Source organism: Pinus tabuliformis, chromosome 2_1 (genome assembly GCF_031772625.1).
Source record: "Pinus tabuliformis cultivar Carrire ecotype Pingquan chromosome 2_1, CPIR1, whole genome shotgun sequence".
NCBI lineage: Eukaryota > Viridiplantae > Streptophyta > Pinopsida > Pinales > Pinaceae > Pinus > Pinus tabuliformis.
The window spans coordinates 399,447,567-399,469,076 of record NC_142299.1 but is presented as its reverse complement, the minus strand read 5'-3'; the positions used below and the strand labels follow the sequence as shown (position 1 = coordinate 399,469,076).

Here is a 21,510-nt window from a genome sequence, read left to right as displayed (position 1 = left end):
AACATCACTGAAAGCAAAGTTGTTTTGAATGATTATTACCATGTAAAATATAATATAATTCTGATTGGGTGGGCAGGTTACACCTATGTTCGTCTTTTAGCCTCTGCAATAGAGAAGGCTATGAAGGTATGTTTACACTTCCCAGAAAAGGGTAGAAAGTTGATACTTTAGCTAGTTCACTAGTTATGCATGACCTTATATTTTAGAATTGAACCCTTCTTGCTGCCATGTTTGTTTGTGAAGTTTCTTATTTAGTCTTATTATTTAAGCTCTTGTATGTTGACATTTTATAAATAAGCAGTTGAGCGGCGGTATTGGTGCAAAAAGGCAGCATGTTCATAGCTGCAGCCTAGTGCGTGCTAAGAAATTCTATGGTTATCACCCTTCTGATCAGTTATTTATAAAAATTGTTCTGTATCCTTTTCACCATCCCATTCTAACATGTTAAGTGTATTGCATGAGACAATATTTATACTTCAAAGTGTAGATACTTAATGTTTTTTATGTGCATGAGTAACTATAACTACAAGTGTATGTACTCCGGAGTTGCAATAGTGCTTTGAAATATTAGAATAACAGTAGTTACAATATTCTGCATTTTTTGCTAGCGTACATTGTGTTAATTTATCAATACCAGGTCTGATTTAATATTCTCAGCAATTTATTTTATACACAAAATTATATTCACCTCAACAATTTTTTTTTTTTTTTTTTTTCTAAAAACTGCTGGATAAAAAACACACTGGCATTTAATTTTAAATAATTGCAGCTGATTTTTACTAGAAAATCAGTTGCAAAACACAATAGAAATTTGCTCAACAAATTCTCCTTCACTTTTGTATTACTCGGGAAAATTAGGGCTCCCTTAGAAGGGAAAATGATTCTCGAGAATACTTAGAAAATACAACACAATAGAACCCAAAATTTCAGCCCCCTGAAGAATTCTGCCCCATAAATAAGTCTGCCTGCAACTGCACCTGCACCTGCAAATTCAACCTCCTTCTTCTCAACCCGTATAGCCCCTTGGGCCTTGTGCATTATAGAAATTTGTCTTCCTTCCATTCTGCATACCAGGCTGGAAATGCTCTGCCCCTCACAAATTCTGGCCTCTCCAAGTCTCAGCCTCCTCTCCCTACAAAGCCTTGAATCCTTCTCTTGAAATCACTTCACTGCACCCATTTCTTTTATCTTTAGTCTCTTCTGAGAAAATCTTTCTCCCTAGTTTTTTCACCTCTCAATCTTTTATAATTTTCATTTAGCCAAATCTTTAACCCTCAATCTGCAAAATGATGAATCGGTAGGATTAAATCCTAACCCACTTAGATCGACGATAGGGATTAGATCTATTCACTAAAATGAATTCATTAGAAACCTTAGCTTAATAGCCAACATTAATTAATTAATTAATCAATGTGCTTTTCCTAAGTTAAACTTAGGAAAAAAATCATGAGAGTCACTTTCTTAACATAAACAAGTACCTAAAGAGGATTTTGGACATCTTTTGCATGCTTGACACTTGGCCTATGTAGAAGCACGTTTCCGAGCTATCAAGATCAGCACTCCCTCCTAGCAAGGAAGGTATTTTACACCACCCCCAGCTTATCTTTGTAGAGGGCAAGCTCCCCCTCCACATGTTAGAATCCCATGCACCCCAGGTCTGGTCTATGCTCTTAACTAGAAAACATAAACACACTGAAAATGCCTAAATTCAAAAACTTTTGCACAACAAGATATACCAGCAATTAGATCAATGTACAGTACACTATTTATGCTCAATTCTGATTTCTTATTAGTCCATTAACAAGAAAATTCACAGGGCTCTTGTAGCAGGGAAATGGCCCTTTACAATCCTTGTCCAATGCCAAAATGAACAAGACAAAATACAACACTTTTGTACAAGTCACCTGGGCTGAGGCTGAGTCCTTTCAACTCTCACATGCCTTGACCAGTGTCTGTCCTTTGCCACCAAAACCTACTATCACATGTTGTAGCACATAGGGCACTCCTTAAATTTCCCAACCAGTTCCCTTTAGGCTCACTGTTAGGTCAACAAGCTCTCTTCCCATCTGGCAGCCTTGCTGTAGCAATTATCAGGCCTCCTTTAGTCCTTTGCTAGCTTTTTTTTAGCTTTGCTAAGCCTCAACCCTCTTTCTTGATTGCGACAACCTCCACAACAATGTTGCACGAAGCGGGGGCGAAGTGGAAGCGTTTTTTGGAAGCGGGGACGCAGAAGCGTCATTTTCCAAAAATCTAGGAAGCGAAGCGTCCGCGGAAGCGTCTGCTATATATATATATTTATACTTTTTTTGCATTTATACTCAAAACAAACATCCCAAATAGCAAATTAATTGTAGAAGACATGAAAACATGCATATTTTTGCATAAATCAAGATAGATATAACATCCATTGTACATTAATGATTAATTATTCGAGCATCAACCATTTAGATGCTCTAGCCTTTGCCTCTACCTCGATTGTCTAGGGATATTAGTCAACATTGCCCAATTTTAATCAAACTACCTAATTCAAGACTTAAAATATGGTAGAAAAAGCTTAACATGCTCGATCGATGATTTTGACTTGATTGAAAGGTAATTTTTTGCTAAGGGCGTGCCGCGTGACAAAGGAGTTCAACAATTAACATCACCAACACTAGGGTACATATAGGGCTTGGTGCTCTTGATTAAATGCTAATCACATACCTTCATACTTGATATAATTTAATGAAATGCCACAATCCCATTGATCCTGAATTCCTGAAAACTGTTAAGTCTGTTGAATTTTGAATAGGATATGAAATCCTATTTTCTCCATATGAAGTCCAATGAGGCTGGAACCACTCTCAAACATCCTGAATCATTTCATGGTAATGTTAAAAATTTAAGTAAAATGATGAAAATGAAAAATAAAGGAGAATGTCATTTTTACTTTAAGAATTTAACATTACCATGAGGGAGCATCTGCTATATTTATATTTTTTTTTGCTTTCATTTGTCACCCTAACCCAAGGTGGACCCACCCCCAACAAGCAAACTCACCTAAAATTAAAAAAAAAATTGAAAAAAAAAAACGATTTTCTAAACGCTTTTCCGGAAGCGTACGCTTCCTCCTCCGAAGCGCCACACTTCCGACGCCCGAAGCACCGTACGAAGCACGCTTCGGTGCTTCCGTACCACGCTTCCAAATTTCCAGGAAGCGGCAAAAAATTCGGAAGCGCGCTTCCGGCCAAGCTTCCTAGGCGCTTCCGTACGGGACGCACTTCGGGGTTTGGAACTGTGGGGGGGGGGAGGGTGCTTCGTGCAACATTGCTCCACAACAACCCTACGACCTCCTCAAAACAATGCTGTGGCCCTTGTGGCCTCCTCAGAACAATGCGACGACCCAACAGCCTCCTCAAAACAATGCTGTGACCTTGCGGTCTCCTCCTTAAGCTCCATGACCAACTCCTTAAGGCCATGGTCTGCTTCTTTATGCCTTGCCTCATATCTCTACACGTCCTCCTTGGTGGCACGTCTTGCCACATATATTTACAAGACATGAGGGATGCGAAGGGGTGCAAGTAGCCCAATTGATGTGTCTCTTCGGCTCCCAATCGACCCTTCATATACTTGAGTTGACCTATCATCTCCTAGCCTACCCTCTTAGTGAGGTAGGTATTTCCACCACCACCTAGAAGTGGCCTTGCCTCTGAATCTGATCTACAACCAGATCCTTCTAGAAGACTTGGATCTTCAAAGACACCATGCTCCTAGAAGCCTCTTGCTTCAGAGGCCAACCAAATGATGTTCTTTTTCTAGAAATCTCCAGCTTATGGCTTTTCCTTGCATGGCCATGACTTCCTTGCATGTGCCATGACTTTTCTTGCATGATCATGACTTTCCTTGCATGGTCCATGACTTTCCTTGCATGTACCATGAATTTCCTTGCGTGCACCATGACTTCCTTACATGGTCCATGACTTTCCTTGCACGCATCACGACTTCCTTACATGGTCCATGACTTTCCTTGCACGCATCACGACTTCCTTCCATGGTCTGCGAGTTTCCTTGCATGGTTTGCGAGTTTCCTTGCATGGCCTAGAAGACTCCACTTTCTCGCTTGAACTCTAAAGTTAGACTTCCATTAGGTTGTTGACTCTCCCTCAGAGCTCATTGATTCCCTTTGAGCCTACAAAACCTTCCTTTGGCTCACTTTGCTTTCCCTCTTGGAAAATAACCTCATTGAAACCTATGCACATGTTGCAATTGAACTTGTTCATTTCAAGGTGAGTCTTGAGCTGTTGTTGAACACTTGGCATAGTCCACTCTAAACCACCACAACTCAACTCTGCAAGTGTTCTCATCCTTTTGGGTCAAACACCTCATATGCACATGGTTCCACTGCCGGATGTGCAACTCTGCAATCCAATGAAGATACTATCTCACGAAACTCATCAAACTGCAATCCATATCAAGCTACCTTGTCCATGCCGAATAACTCCCTGCCAAGGCACCAGAGTTGTCGTAACTTTCTTTGACAAGTTAACAAAAATCCATCAATGATATTGATAACCAACCACTCAACATACTGCTTTGCATCGAGTTCTCTGCCAATCCACTAAAACTCCCATCCTACCACCCCAAGCGACAATAATCCGCAGCTCCTTGTCTGAACATTCTGCTCCATGTCTCACAAGGTATACCTAACTCACATAGCAACACTGTTGCTTCTTGTGACAGTCTCACAACTCCCTTCTAGAGCTAACACCTGTTCATGTCTTAGATCAAATTGCTCTTCAAAGAAGCTTTGATACCATGTTAGAGTTTTATGCACCCTAGGTCTGGTCTATGCTCTTAGCTTGAAAACATAAACACATTGAAAATGTTTAACTTAAATTTTTTTTTTTGCACAATGGAATATACTGGCAATTAGATCAATGTGCTATACACAATATATATCCCAAATCTAATTTCTTATTATTCCATTAACAAGAAAATCCATAGGGATCCTGTGTTGAAAAATGTAGCTTTGGTTGGTACTTCAATTGGCAAAATATTAAAGTCAAACAAAATAAATTTTTATACTGGTCAGGTCGGCTTCATTAAGGACAGGTTGGCTCCATCTCAAAAGGTGGGCTTTTGAAGGGTCATAGCCCTCCCACATAGACACTATATATAACCCAACAAAGGAGGACATTTGATCATCATTCAATTACACAATAATTCGTCTATCAATCGCAGAAGACTACACATGTGGGAAGAAGAAGTCTAAAAGTTTCAGATCAGAAGTTTAAGTGCGTTGACCAAACTATGGAAGAAGGCTAAAACTGCAGTGACTTCAGACCTCAGTTTGTTTGCCATTTGTGATCTTTGGCCCCGTGGAAATTCGTCCTATTGACCTGCTTTGACCTTAGAAGACCGAGCTGTGGTAGATTTGCGACTTTGACTAGAATTTTGACAGTGTTTACCAATGATATTTCTCTCTATTTTTGGGGTACTTTGACTTAACATTGAAAGGTCAATATTTAACCTTTGATTGTATATTGTTGGACATGAATTGGAATTGATTTTTCTCTTGTAAGGAAAATATTGGATTATGTTTTCCCCTTTGTGGGTTTTGCCCTAGTCATTGACCTAATATTTGGTGTCTATTGTCTCTTTGTCTTCTTGTGATCTCTACTGTTCATTGTTTATGGTAGAAGTTTTTCATGTGTAATTGCTTGATGATTTAAATGCTCTACAAGCTACATTAAATGCTCTAAGGTCGATTGAGATATCATTTGAAGTAGTTACCGTTTTTGAAAAATTCATTTTATTTCTACTTTCACTAGAAAATATACATGGTATCAGAACTAAGGAGAAGAAACTAGAGCATCGAGATCACCTAAGAGCATTTGTCATCCTTGTCATGTGTTGACAAGTGGACTGTTCCAAGCACAGGTGACTTGGTTGTGCGAGATCCTTGACAAGTGGGTTATCCCCCCACGCAGAGATGAGACTTGGTTGTGTGTGATCCTTGTCAAGTGGGTTATCCCCCCAAGCAGAGATGAGACTTGGTTGTGTGAAATCGTTGTCATATGTTGGCAAGTGGCAATCCCCCCAAGTGAATATAGGGTGATGGATGAATCTTCCCTATGATGATTCTTCTTCTTTAGAGTGAGACATTATTGTTCTAGATGATACAAAGCAGAGATGAACAGAGACGGGCAGAGAAAACAAATATCTTTATTGCAGAAAGAAATTCCTCCCTAGCCAAGAGGGAGTGCTGAAAATTGGCAGCTCAGGGATGAATTTCTAAAAAGTAGAAAGTTTAAAAATAGAAAGTCTAAAAGTAGAATTTCTTAAAATAGACAGTCCAAAAAAATAGAATTTTAAAAGATAGAAAGTCTAGAAATGGAAAGTCTAAAATTATAAGGTCTCAAGATAGTAAATCACCTTGCATAAATTGGTAATCAAGTATTATTGATGAAAAATCACTTCTTATCATTAATCAATCCTAATAGTTCAATCTCAACTTAATATTTAATCATTATTATTATTATTATTCTTATGATACTATTATATTATTAAAAAGAAATTCCAGTCACTCAATCATGGCTCTCAATAATGTTCTCTTACACTCTCATTATTGGCATGGCATATTCCTCTTACACTCTCATTAATGCTCTCTCACTCTCTTACACTCATTAAAGCATGTCATGAAAGATTCCTCTTACACACTCTTTAATGCATATGTTGCACTCTCTCTTAAAAGCATAAGTTACAAAGGCATGCATACCTCCTTAATGGCATGGGTTACATTTTCTAAATGGGCATATGTTACTCTCGCTCCTGGCATGTGAGTTACTCCTCCTATATATATGTGCTTCATTCTTTCTCCCCTCACTATTTGTGCATTGTGAAAGAAAAATTCAAACTTGAGAGAGTTGAAGAAGATTGTCAGAGAGGGACTTGGAGAGTAAGAGCAGAACTTGATGAGCCAAGGTTGATTCAGTGCTTAAATGTTTTAGTGTTGATTCAATAGAAGGGAAGGTTTTCAGTGTGTGCATCTGTTGCTGCTACCAGTGATTTTCATGCTACAACTTGTTCAGTTTTGGGTCAACTTACTCATTCTCTTGATCTGTCATTGTACTCTGTATCTCTGCTGAATAATTGATTTTTAATAGAAGAAGAATTTGGTTGGGTTTTCCCCTTGTGGGTTTTGCCCTGGTCATTGGACCTAAATTCTCTGTCTCATTTTATTCTTGGTTTTCTTCTATTGTTCCTTTGATTTATGTTCTATCTACAATTGCTTATCTAATATTGCAACATGAATAAGTTTTGTCGTAAGTGATTGTTACAACATAGAACATTAGAATTTCAACAACATCTTCCTGTTGTTCCACTTCAAGTTTTTCTTGAACACAATTTTTCTCTCATAAGTTTTGAAATCAAAGTTTGGGCTTTAAGCTCATCTTATAGTTCACTCAACTGCAATATTGGTTCTCCAAAAGCCAAGTTAAACCTTCCTTCCCATCATGTTTTTTCTTGAGGACCTCATTGCAAGCAAGTAGGGTGATTTCTTTAAAAATATCCTTTACCATATAAATTTTCTTTTCCAACGTCTTTCTCTCTTTTTCCTTGGAGGTCATCACTATTCTTCTACTGTCTCAAATGTTCATGATAATGTTGCGTCCTCTTACAGTTGGTTAGATTATCCTTACATAGAGCTTGCCGATATGCACTACCACAGGTTACTTCATAGAGTTCTTTTGAACTTACATATGCAGAATATCAATTTATAGGGATCAATGAATCTTAGATTCTGCCTTATGCGCATATTTAGTCAACAACTTGAATTGGTGTTTGGATCATTCAGGATAAGTTCAGTTTTTGGTTCAATTTGTTTTCTTCTCCAAATTTTTGTAGGTCTCCTTGGTAACTTTTGATCCTTGATTTGCTTAGGGGTCTACTTCATTTTGCTCCTACAATCTCGTGCTATATGGCGTAAATTGTGACATATATAGCATTCTACATTGAACCTAAATGGAGTAGCTGAACTGTGATAACCATTGACGATTCTGTCTTGTCTTCTAGCAATCTTCCTTCTAGGGTTTTGATGATGACCTTTCTAATCATCCTTGTAGTATGCTTTACAATCTCTAGTTTTATGAACAAAGTTAGTGTAAGAATAACAATGATCAGAGAAAATATTTATGTACCTAGGTGAGGAACATTCTCTTGATGATCTTTTGAAGTTGCTTTGCCTTGGAAGAGCCTCAAAATTTTGTTGATCCTTACTGCTGCTTGCATTATGTATGGATCCCTTGAAATTATTTGCATAGTTGCTTCTTCTTGGTGAGGTTCTTCCAAATTCATCTTGATTTCCTCTTTTGCTTTCACTGGGACTAGAGCTATGAAGGATATGAATCTCAGGTCTCTTAGGGTTTTCATCATCTTTGCATGAGGTATCACCTGTATAGCCAAGGCCTGATTTGTCAAATGGCGAACTTTGGCAACTGAGGATATTATCTAATACATAAATTTTTAAGTTCTTATTGAGCTTGTCAACCTCATTTCTAAAGGAAACTATCTCTTCTTCAAACCTTTCACAATCTTCTTCTTTCTTCATCAGCTGGATCTTCATCACCTTTTTTTCTCTCTTTTCTTCTTCTAGCTAAACTTTTAGGGAGTTGACTTCTTCTTCATGTCTTCTTTCTTGTTGATGCAATTTTGCTTCAAGCTCGCTGATCTCCTTAACAATTATTTCTTAGCAATTAGCACTTTATTAATCTTTTTCAGAGCATTAATTAATCTTCAATTATTATAATTGTTCAGTAAAAGTAGTAAACAACAATGCAAAAGATAGAGACAACAGGCACAAGATTTTTAGGTGGAAACCTCCTCCAGGTCAAAAACCACCGAACGCTTTTTTAATAAGTTCTTTAATCTCCAGCCCCAATTGAAAAGAAAGCTACAACTTCCTAGTACTTTAGAAAAACATTCTTCTCCAACTCCCACTAGAAGGACGCCCCAACGCCTTAGTTTTATCAACAGTCAGTTGAAAGGATGCCCCAACACCCTAGCGAGCCACAACTCGCCCTAGCACCGCCCTGAAGTTTTTACAGGCCCCAACTCGAAGGTGACTTCATTCACCAGCCTAACACCACCCTACCACCCTATAGAGACCAAATAAAATAAAAGTGTGGACTCTCGTAACAAGGACACTGATCCACGTTACAATGATATTTTCATTGAATTTTCGTTGACTGGCCAACAACTCTAGGATCTAAACCCTTGTCCCGACAAAACAAAACCTTAGACATAAGCCCTTATCCCAAAACAAATTTGTCTTCTTCAACTCTAGGCAATGACACTGACTCCTTACAAATGTGGGCTCTCGTACAAGGGGTGATACCCCATTTACAATAATGTATGTTTGACAAATGACATTGACTGTTGAACAAACTCCTTACAAGACAAGAGATATGGATATTGCTGAAATGCTTTTGCTCTTTGTCATTTGCTTGCTTGTCCTCTCATTACTTGTTTCTTGACCTCCTCTTCAATTTTCACTTTTTTTTTTTGATTTCCAGGAGACAACTTTTGATCCAAGACTCACAAGATTTCCCAAAGTAGATACTCCATTTTCTTTTTCTCTATCAAAGTTTGAATCAAAATATCCAATAAAGTCATCTACTTGTGAATATTTGAGCCCATGTTATGTATAAAAGTTAAATGTATATTAATTATGATTAATTTAGGAAGAAAGGGCATGATCAAAAGATCATGACCCCTCGTGTAAAGGCACCTGAGGCTATATTTAAGCTAGGGGCTGTCATAAACATCATCATTCAATTTATCATATAATAAATATATATAAACATATGTTATTTTTATAATATCAATTGTCTTTGTAACATTTGATATCAGAGCATTTCGTTCCTCTGCTGCTAGTTGCACAGTTCACTGTCCTAATGCTCCTGGCTCCTACTGTCCGCAGATCGTCTCACCACTAGTTCACTGTCTACCATTTTCCTTCTGCCTCGCTGTGTTTTACTACATCACTGTCTTGCCCCGGCTTTGTCAGCTCCATTGCTATTCCTTAACGTTGTCGACCTGTTACAACTGCCATCTTCCCTACCTTTTTCCACGTCGTATGCCTTGAATCTCGCATCGTTTCCTTGATCGCTTGTTCTTCGCCTATGTTTCTTGTCATCCCTTGGTCACGTGCGTTCATCACAGTCCGACTCATTTATGCTCGAGTGTCCCGATGCCCTTGTTCCCCGCTAACTGTTCTATCCCTCGACACATCCCTGATACTCTTGTCTCTGTCGTTATAAGTCTTGCCGATTGTCCCTTGACCATCACTTCGTGGCCACAATTTCCCCCCCGTCGATTGTCACATACCAACAAAGAGTAAAACTCGAGTTGTCGAAATTTGATAGTAATGAGAAACACAACGTAGTTGTGAAAAATCGATAAAAATATCGCTTATTGCAATCAATTGGTAATTATCCAATGTATTTAATTTTGACCAAAATTATTATATTGCAAAAATGGACGCAATATTTTGTACAAAAACATCCCTGGAAAAATCGCAAAGGGAAAACTAGTTCTTCAGATTTGAGAGTTTTATTATTCTTCAACAAATTTTGCAATTGATGAATATTACAATTCTACTTGCCAAACCCCTGCAAAGCTCTCGCAACATATTTCTTCAACTCTAAAGGTCGATTTGACCACTGGAAGGCTCATGGCCTCCCTTTGCAACTTGACATGGCCTCTCTTGCGATTCACATTGCTATTCTAGCAATCTGATGCAAATTCTTGTGATCTGTCTTTTCTGCAATCACACTGATTCCCTGCAATTTGCTCTGCAACTGGAAATCTTAATCTTTTGAACTGGCAACTCGTATGGCCTCTCCTAGCAATCTCGACCTCTCTGTTTATAGAATAACTTTGAGAGAATTCCTCCTCCGGATTTCGAAAATTGAAAGAATACTGATGAAAGAAAACTCCAAAAATATTCACTACTTCAACTATTGTTGAAACCTTCATTGGTGTCAAAACCCCATGCTATCATTGTGCTCTCTTCACTGCAATGAATGATCTCCAAGACTGCCCATCGATTTCCTTTATTTTCTCTCGTTGAAAAATCTTTGGCCAAAATCTAGATTTGAGATGATCTAATCAATGGCTAAAATCACCTAAAATCTTTACTAGAAGTCTCTAGGGGAAAATCAACCATGCCTCAATTATTACTAATTAATTAATTAATCTATTTCATTGGGTCAAAAATTATGGAAATAATTAAAACTAATTAATTAATTAAATTAAGACATTTACATTTAAAAAAATCAGTTGGCCTCGGAGATATTTTCTGCTCTTATGTTCCTAGCCTCACTGACACCACCTGAGGCTAGAACACATATTTGACCTACATCAACCAATAGTAGCATGGTTCAATAAGGCAGAGGAGTATTTTGAGATTTACAATATTGACAAGGACAATAAAAAAATCGAGCATGCATCCATGCAGCTTGAAGGCGACGCATATAATTGGTACATGTGGTGGAAGAAGTTAACATATGCAACCAATTGGAGTAAATTCATAGATGCTTTCTTTAAATGTTTTTGTTGCCCACCACCAGTGGGTGACCCCAATGGAGAAATTTTCTCCTAAGATTTGTCTTCAGCCGGCAGCCAACAGCCCCTTGTCAGCCACTTGATAGCTTTGATGTGCTACTTTTCTTCGCCACTTGAGCCAGCCATTGTGTACCCTCGCTCATTTGTCATGATCATATGTTTGAAGGTGGGCCATCCAATCCCAAAGGTATGATTTTTCATTATGTAATTGGGTGTTTATGCTTGTTTTTCTTGGGCATGGCTTACTGGGTGACTTGGAAGAAGCAAGTGCTTTGACTGTACTTTTGTTCCCTTACCTCAACTGGGGGTTCAATCCTGAATATTAGTCCTGTGGGATCTCCTTTATTGGCTATTAGCTTTAGGAAGGGCACTACATAGGAAACCTTGATTTTGGTTGCATGGTCCCACTTCTTGATACCATATATCTCACTCCCCTTTGCTGATTACAAGCCCCTTTTCACATTTTCCCAACTAGGTCCACATTTGTCCATCAGGTCCATAAGGTGTTGGCATCCTCTTCCCCTTGTCCACACCCTAGGTCGGGCTTGGAACAATGCCCCAGAGGTTGATGCAGCTAAAAAAAGGATTGAAGCATAATATGACCACATATAATAAAAAATGTACCACAAGATGCAAAAGATGGTAGGGACAAAATAATTTAGCATGTGGGCAAAAACCAAACATGAGCTCTATTCCCTATCATTATGGCCATAACCCTAGTTCCTAGGGCCCCTTTGAGTGCCCTTTGCATCACTAAGGAACCCATGAATGTCCCAACCTTTGGTGGGTGATGAATTGCTCCACTGGGGCAATCACTGCTACATCTTACACATCATGCTCTCATCCCTTGCGAGCAGTGAAATAAAGAAAAATCAATAAAAGGTAAAATGCATATTGAAAGGCAAAAAAACAAAGGCCGGGGTAGCTCATGTACCAAGATTGCTCCCTGCTACCTTCATACACCCAAGGTGTGGGCCTCCCTTATCATAGCTACCCTTGTACCATCGCATGTGGCTTGGAGCTCTCCCTTTGTCCCCAATCTGTTCCATCATTATTTCACATGACACCTACCATTTGACGGATGTACCTTGGACATGTCATTCCCTTAGAGGTTGAAACCACTCAATAATGTCCTTCATTAACCACTCTTACCCAGGAAGGTAACACTAGTACATGTTCAAAGCCCTGGATTGTAAGTGCTCACTTCTGCCCTTGATTAACGAGCTTATTTTCTCAATTGCACTAATGAACCATTATATTGGAGGGTGAACAAACACATTAGGTCTTAAAGAAGATTGCAGGTGGGTTTTCATCTTGGACTTGGCCTCCTTATATGGGATCCAAACCCTCCAGAGGATCACAATGGCATTTGTAAGGTGAGTGTTGAGAGCCATGGGCCTCCATTCATGCAGAGCATTGATTGCCACACCATGTGCTTCTTCAGCATCATCATTTGCTTGTTCGTGCCCCAGTTATTGGAGATGATGATGCGTCCGGACCACGTTGCCCCAACGGGCTACACATGGTACTCGACACTTAGCAGCTGATCCAAGGCCCAAAGGAGGTTATGTCTTTTCATGCCCTCATAAGCTTGATTGCTTAAGAAATAAATCAAAATTGTTTACTGTTGTCATAAACTCATTTGCTTCTCCTTTATCATTAGAACATAAGTAGCTTCCTGTTGTCCTAAGTCGCTCATTTATGTCATTTGGAATCTAAATATCATAGGTGGCTCTAGGTGCTTTCGTTGATTCATAAGATGGTTTACATTGGATAGGGAATATCTTGTTGGTCATCTTGTTTACATCATTTGTCTTTTGAGATTCTAATTGGTTCAAGAGCCTTGGTATAACTCTCATTCTTGTTTCATTGCTAATATATCTTATTGAAAGATAACTTTACATTGGCGCTTTAAGATCTAGGGATTTGTGAGTCTTCTTGTTTTAATTGAGCATCTCTTAAGTTGAATGGTCATTGGCATTTTCTAATTTAACTAAGGAACATTGGTTACATTGTCTAATAATCGTTGGCTAAGTATTCTAATAGAAAGGTGCTCTAATCATTACTATTGGCTTATATTGTTGCTATTTTGAGCATATTGATAAATCATTTATTTTGTTGGGCACATCTTGTTAATTTGGCACATTCTCTTATGGTTAAGATTGTCTTTTGAATATCATTGACAAGTACTTGTTTCCTTAATTCAAGATCTAATCATAGCTTAAGTACTTAATCATTAAGCAAATCTTAACCTAAGACTCACTTTCCATCCTTGCATTGCATCCTAAGTTTAGTTGTAGTAATAACTTACCTCCAACCACAAGCTTGGTTGATAGACCTTTAGGGCCAATCTTCTCATCTAGCTTGAGGGGCTTGACAACGCTTCAGTGGTTAACATGGTGACCTTGCAATCGTCAGAGCCACATTCTCTGCAGCGTTGGAGGCATTGAGTGATAGGAGCCTAATAGAAGGTATTGTTAATCAAGCCTTTGTTTGGTTCATATTGGCATCCTCCACACAACCTACCTTGGAGCCTAGCTCCAAAATAGTTAAGGGAAGGTCATACTTAGATTAGGCATTTAATTAAAAATAACCAAGATCTTTGCACCTCACCTAAGTCTTAGGATTTGCATTTCATATAAGTTAGTGAAACATCCAAGCAATAGTTGTCCATCTAGTCACTTGGTCTCAATTTTATAACAAGCAAGAGTGTTGACTCCATAAGGCACTAGTCTCAAATATAAATTTAATCTAATCCTTAAAATCTTGCTAAATTTAACCAGGTAGCTAGGCCACTCAACTGTGTCTCCCGGACTCATTGGTTCCCAACTTGTCCTTCATCATCTCATTTCCATAGGGTCTACCCCCCATAACCTGCTGTTGCGAGACAGTTAGAACTGAGAGGTTGGGGATCAAGGTGACAACCCTCGACCTAAGCCGTTGTCGCAGTGGCTGTACAATCTGAGCGACAACAGGGCTCTAGGGGATGAGAGCATTGTGTGTAAAATATAGAATGATTACCCTTTTAGGGTGGAGTAGTTTATCGCCCACTAGAGGTTGGGACATTCATGGGTTCTTTAATGATGCAAGGGGTGCTCATGGTGGCCCTAGTTACTAGGGTGATCACCATAATGATAGGGGTGATAGAGCTCATGTTTGGATTTTGCCCATGTGCTAAATTTTATTGCCCCGACCAACTTTTGCATCTTGTGGTACATTTCCTATCGTATGTGGCCATATTATACTTTTATCTTTTTTTTAGTGGCATCAACCTTCGGGGCATTTTTCCAGGCTCAACTGAAGGTGTGGACAAGGGGAAGGGTATGCCAACACGTTGTGGACCCAATGGACAAATGTGGAACCAGTTAGGAAAATATGGAAAGGGCTTGTAATGAGTGGAGGGGAGTGAGATATATATGGTATTGGGAAGCGGGACCACGCGACCAAAATAAGGCTTCCCATGTAGTGCCCTTCCTAAATCTAATAGCCAAGAAAGGGGATCCCACCGAACTAGAATTTAGGATTAAACCCCCAATTGAGGTAAGAGAACAAGAGTACAGTCAAAGCCCTTCCTTTTTCCAAGTCACCCAGTAATCAATGCCCAAGAAAAACAAGCATAAACACCCATTTACATAATGAAAAATCATACCTTTGAAATTGGATGGCCCACTTTGAAACATATGATCATGCTAGATGAGCGAGGGTACACAATACACAATAACTAGCTCAGGTGGCGAAGAATGGTAGCACATCAAAGCTATCAGGTGGCTATCAAGGGGTTGTTGGCTACTGAATGAAGACAAATCTAGGAGAATTTCTCTTATGGGGTCACCCATTGGTGGTGGGTAGCATTTTCCATGGTGAATTCTTCCATTTTAGGGCTGATGTCACAAGCCCTACCTAATTTTTCCCTAGGGTAAACCCTAACCTAATCCTAGGCTTCAACTTGGGGCTTGCTTGAAGGCTTGTTGCTCCAATTATTAATCATATCTATCATATCAAGCCTTTTCTTCGCCTTGTGTACCTTGGCAAGCCTTTCTCCTTGCCTATTCATTGAACCCTAGGTCACAAGTGCCCTAGATAGGCCTTCTGGAGGGTATGCTTTTCCTTGTCTTTCCTGATATGAGCCTTGTCCTTAAGGTGGGTGTCATTCCTGGGCTTGTCCTTGTCAGCCGTAGACTTCAAATATCTATTATGTGACCTACATAGGGAAGCCTCCCATGTGGTATAGGTCCACTTAATAGCAGGAGGTGGTGGCTATGGTGATAGTAGGTCTCCACCTCATAGAGTTGTCCCTTGGTTTGGCTTTTGTCTTGTGATCCCTCACACAAGACCTGCTAGATTTTGAGGCAACACTTCCTATTTATTAATGCCAAGTAATTGTCACCTATCAAGAAGTAGGATATTGTCACATTTTATGCAAATGCCATATTGACCAGACTTAACAACAATGATGGTTCCACTATTTTATGTGATGAAACATACTGCACTTTTGTGAGTAGTTGAACCCTCATGTCTCTGTACCTAGATTTTGAGAATGTTGCACACACCTATACCCAGTTTTCTTGGCATCTATGAGAAAATTCCATGTGTTGTCTACCTTTGCAATACTGACAAATGTTATAATAGATATAGGAAAGCATAGAAGAAAGTAGATAATGTTGAGAGGAAACTTGAAAATGGAATGTTGCACATATCTATGCACAAATGAATGTGCATAAATGGTATTGGCATTGATCAAAGTAGCAGCATTTGCAAGTCACTATATCAAGATACCATAAAAGATGATAAACTATGTTGTAGATCACTGGAAGAATTATCTTGATATCTACTCTCATCAATGCCTTGGAATAAATAATGTGATTTTACCAGTTCTGAGAGAGTTGGGTGGCAGTTGAAAAGCATCTCCTAGCCGACTAAACACGAATAGTTATGTCTGAATGAAATTTAATATAATATTATTTGTAAACCTAACAGCTAGGTTTCCCCCTATGTGCTAACAAAGATCACTGGAAGAATTATCTTGATATCTACTCATCAATGCCTTGGAATAAATAATGTGATTTTAACAGTTCTGAGAGAGTTGGGTGGCAGTTGAAAAGCATCTCCTAGCTGACTAAACACGAATAGTTATGTCTGAATGAAATTTAATATAATATTATTTGTAAACCTAACAGCTAGGTTTCCTCCTATGTGCTAACAAAAGACGCGAAGCAAATATAACTACAGACAATATATGCTAGTTAGGATGAAAAACTCTGGTCGTTTGCCATGCTTTGTTTTTGTTCTGTCATCCAGTTAGGTACAAATTACCAGTGTTGAAAATATCAGTATCGGCAAAATATCGGCGAGGGTCCAGAAAACATCTTCTCGGCAATATCGGCGAAAATATCGGCAAATATCGGCAAGCATAAAAAATAATTTTTTTAAATTTTTAAACATAGCCGATATTTTGCCGATATTTTGAAAATATCGCGATATTTTCTCTTCGATATATCGTTTTGCCGAAAATATCGCGATATTTTCTCTTCGATATATCGTTTTGCCGAAAATATCGCAATATTTTCTCGGCAATATATCATTTTGCCGAAAATATCACGATATTTTCAAATATCGCTGATATTATCAACAATGCAAATTACAACTAATTTCGTATCTTATCTACTCTCTTTCTTGTCACTTGATATTTTAGCAGTGAAGTGAATCTGATTTTATAACTGCCACTGTGCTATGCAAATGAGTAACAGTTCATTGAGCTTAGCACAAAAGCATTTTCTATTTTGTTTGAATCTTCATCTTCTTGATCAAATTGAAATTCTTTATCTCAGTTGCAGTGCCATGTTTCCCTCATGGGTTTGCTGGTTTACTCATTTATCCATCTTCTCCTGTTTTGTTTCAAAACTGATATTTGAGTGATAAACAAATTTGACAGTATTTATAGGATAAATGGAATAAAAAGACTACTTGGAACACTGATTTCTGATTTTTGAGTGATGTTTGACAGTGTTTATAAGGCAAAAGGAATGTAAAGACTTTACTTGGAACACTGATATTTAGTAATGTTGATGTTTGACACAATTTATAGTCTTCTACTTATTTTTTCAGTGCCATTTGGCAAGTAATTTGCTCGTTCTCGGCTCTATCTCAAATAAGTCTGATTAATGAAATTTTTTATTCTCAACTTTTGAATTCAATTCTTTCTTAGAAATGGAAAAGTTGTTGTGTTGGAGACCTTGATGATGACAGATATTATCCACACGAAGGTACCCGTGTAGCTGCTTTGCTCCTGGTAAGCTTATATATTCACAATCAGTTTTTTTAAACCTTATGTTGGTAAAAATTGGATCTTGGTCTTCATCATGCTATTGACTATGGTGGCTTGTGGTCTTGTATCTGTGGATGTGTCATGTTTCCTTCCCTTGGGGAAACTCATTGGCTTTAGTGAGGCTAGATTTGAGAAACAGATCATTCTTATGGTCGTTTCTTCCATGGGTTTATTGGTCCATTCTTTATTTCTTTACTTATTAGCCTCCTTGTTCTTTCATAGAAGACTTTCATGTTAATATTAATCTCTTTTGCTACATTGATGTAAACTGACATGACTTGGTGAGGTCTAATGAAAATTATAGTTTTGCATGGTCAAATTGTTAATGGTGACATCCTTTATCTTTTTTGAAATGGTGAAGGTCCACACTATCTTGGGTAGAACTCGATACATTTTTTTGATGGAGACAAAACTATCTAGTATTTAGTATTACTCTTAGATATACTTTATCAGCAATTTAAAAGGTTTAAGGGTTCTCTTTTTAGGAAATGCAGCTTATAAAAACGTACAACTCTCCTTTTGTTAAGCAGCCATGCTATGAGAGGGGCATTTCTATGCTGTTAAAAATTAAAATCACTTGGGGATTGCACTTGGCCTCATCCACACCCACGTGAACGATTTTGAACCTTGGCGTCCATGTCAATAGAAGGCTGATCACTTGCTTTTTTGAGGAGAGATAATCTAATAATTTGTTTATTTAATTATTTTTATTTTCCGAGGCAAATCTTGTAAAGGGATGCTTCTCCATATTCATGAATGGCGTCTGTAGTAAACTTGTTGGCACAGACTAGTGTGCCTCATCTAGTGGGATTCAAATTGGGACTTGTGGGCATGGAACTAACTAAAATGCCTAGAAACGATTGGCAACAATTGATTAAGCTAACCCCTTGGGCTTTAGTCAAGTGAACATGTGTGTACATGTATTATACTATTATATTTGAACTCCATATCTCTTTTGGGTGTGTTACTCTCAGTTTATCACACCCACTTTATTATGATCAGTCTCCCAATAGTTTTATACACTATATTAGTAAACAAAATTGAGTGAACATGTGTATAGTTTTGATAATCTTCTTCTCTTTTATTTGCATACTTGTCTTGTTACGCTTTACTTGTATGTAAGTATCCTTCCATTGTTGGAATTGTCCTGATATCAACTGGTTTCACAACCTTATGTCATGCCATTCTAGCCTTCTTTAGGATTTGTTTGGTACCTAGAAACTTTCTTCAAGCTTTCTTGTGGTAGACCCACACATAACATGTTGAAAAATGGTAGTTGCTGTTAATATTTTCATTATCAAAATGAAAAGAGATAATTTGAATTTATAATTACTGGTTTATTACCCCACAAAGTGTCCAAGTCAACCCTTGTAGATCATGTCGACCTTGCCAAAGAGACACGTCTTTTCACATGGACAATTAACTATATATTGAGCTTATTGACTCATTCAAGGCAGATTTAGATCATTTCTTGTATCTCTGTTTTGGTGCCCAAATATCTTTGGGGAACCTTGCAGATCTGTGGCTTATATCTTCTATGGAATTTGAATTTATAATTATTGGTTTATTTTTCCACAAAGTGTCCAAGTCAACCCTCGTAGATCATGTTGACCTTGCCCAAGAGACGTCTTTTCACATGGACAATTAACTATATTTTGAGCTTATTCACTCATTCAAGGCAGATTTAGATCATTTCTTGCATCTCTTTTTTGGTGCACAAATATCTCTGGGGAACCTTGTGGATCCGTGGCTTATATCTTCTATGGCATTTGCGCAGTTTTGTGGCATCCTATCTTTGTGACTCTTGAGAGTTCTGTGGCATCCTATCTCTTTGGCATATGAAAGTTCTACGACATCCTATCTCTGCGACTCATGCGAGTTCTGTGGCACCATATATCTGTGACTTTTGCGAGTTTTGTGGCACCATATCTCTGTGTCTTATGCAAGTTTTGTGGTGTCATATATCTGTGACTTCTGCGAGTTTTGTGGCACCATATATCTGTGACTTCTGCGAGTTCTGTGGCACGATATATCTATGTCTTATGCGAGTCCTGTGGCACGATATATCTATGTCTTATGCGAGTCCTGTGGCACGATATATCTGTGACTTTTGCGATTTCTGTGGCACCATATATCTGTGACTTATGCGAGTTTTGTGGTACCATCTTTCTATGGACCATGCAAGGTCTGTGGTGATGGCTAAAGCATATTTCATACCTAATTGAAGGGATCTTTGTATTGTTATTGGAGGGCTGGCTTGGCACTTGTGGCAGGTCAACTTGATGGTCAGTATTTGTCTATGTGATCTTATCAAAGATATGCTATTTTGATTGATGTAGATTTTGATGAATTGAACTCTCTCTCATAAGGAAAGATTGTTGGGTTTTCCCCCTTGTGGAGTTTGCTCTGGTCAATGACTAAAATTTTGGTGTCCCTTGTCTTACTGTCTCTACAGTGATTTTCTACTTCTCTACTATGATTTTGTTTGAAATTTTCTTATCTATGACTGCTTGATGTGAATGCGATATGAAGAAAATAATAATGTATCATTTGAGGTAGTTATCTTCAAGAAATTTGTTCTTGCATGTCACAACTAGGAAAATCAACATGGTATCAGAGCAAGGATTAAAGAGCAGTTTGATATGGGATCCAAACTACCTTTGTGGTTGATGCCAAAATCTACTTATTGATGATGATCTGAGTTCTCTCTAAAGGGTTGAGTTCCTTGTGACATTTCTCCGTTATTGAAGGACAGAAAGTCTGAGGCGTCCAAGCCTTCTGTGGCATTCGTGTTTCCTCTGTGGTAATATTATTCAAGGCATTTGAACTCTCTGAGGTAAGTATTGTCATCCGAACTCTTTGTGGTAGTATTGTTATCTCTGTGAAAATGCAAGTGCGAGATAATGATCTGAGCTTTGAAGAAGATGCCCATATATGGTGATAAGAAGCGCTTTTCTCGGAAAAAGTCTAAGCCTCCTCATCCCTGTGGATATCTTAGTAACTAATCCTCTATGGTCCAAGTAGTAATTAATCCGAGTGAAGACCGAAGTTGTCCTCTCTATGGAACTATGACCAGTTCAAGCATATGTGGAACTGTGACAAGTCCGAGCATCTGTGGAAGGATCAGTGATCCAAAATTGAATTCAAATCCGAGTTGGTATAATTCTGTGGAAGGAGACTAGTCCAAACCTCTTCATCTCTGAAAAAAGTGACAAATTTTGAGGCCTGTTCGAGATTGCTTTTAAAGAAGACCTTTTGCAGGCCAAGGTTCTGAGCACAATTTTGTGCACAAGTCTGTGTTAACATTTGAAATCTAGAAGTCCAAGATCAACTCTATAGTATGGTCTGTAGTCCAAGCTCATCTCAGTTTGTGGCTCAAGTCCATGGAGGATTCGAATATATGGTGTGACCAAAGGTCTATGATACTCAGATTGCTTGAAGGGGACTCTTTTCTATACATGAAAAGGACGAAATACATTGCAAAGAAACCAACCTGATTGATCTGAAATATATTCTTTTTGTCATAAATTATTGCCTTTGTGAAAAGAACAAAAGTTGTATTAGAACGAAGTTTGTCA

At 38.3% G+C, this 21,510-nt stretch overlaps 1 protein-coding gene across 2 annotated transcripts in view; it reads left to right on the top strand.

Moving 5' to 3' along the window:
* Positions 1 to 21,510, top strand: part of REV3 (recovery protein 3) — a 410,344-nt gene that overhangs the window by 65,296 nt on the left and 323,538 nt on the right. For both annotated transcript variants that reach the window (XM_089402764.1, XM_089402765.1), the window contains exons 4-5: positions 77 to 126; positions 302 to 414. In XM_089402764.1, the coding sequence (XP_089258890.1) occupies positions 77 to 126; positions 302 to 414 (163 nt within the window). The remainder of the gene's footprint in view (positions 1 to 76; positions 127 to 301; positions 415 to 21,510) is intronic.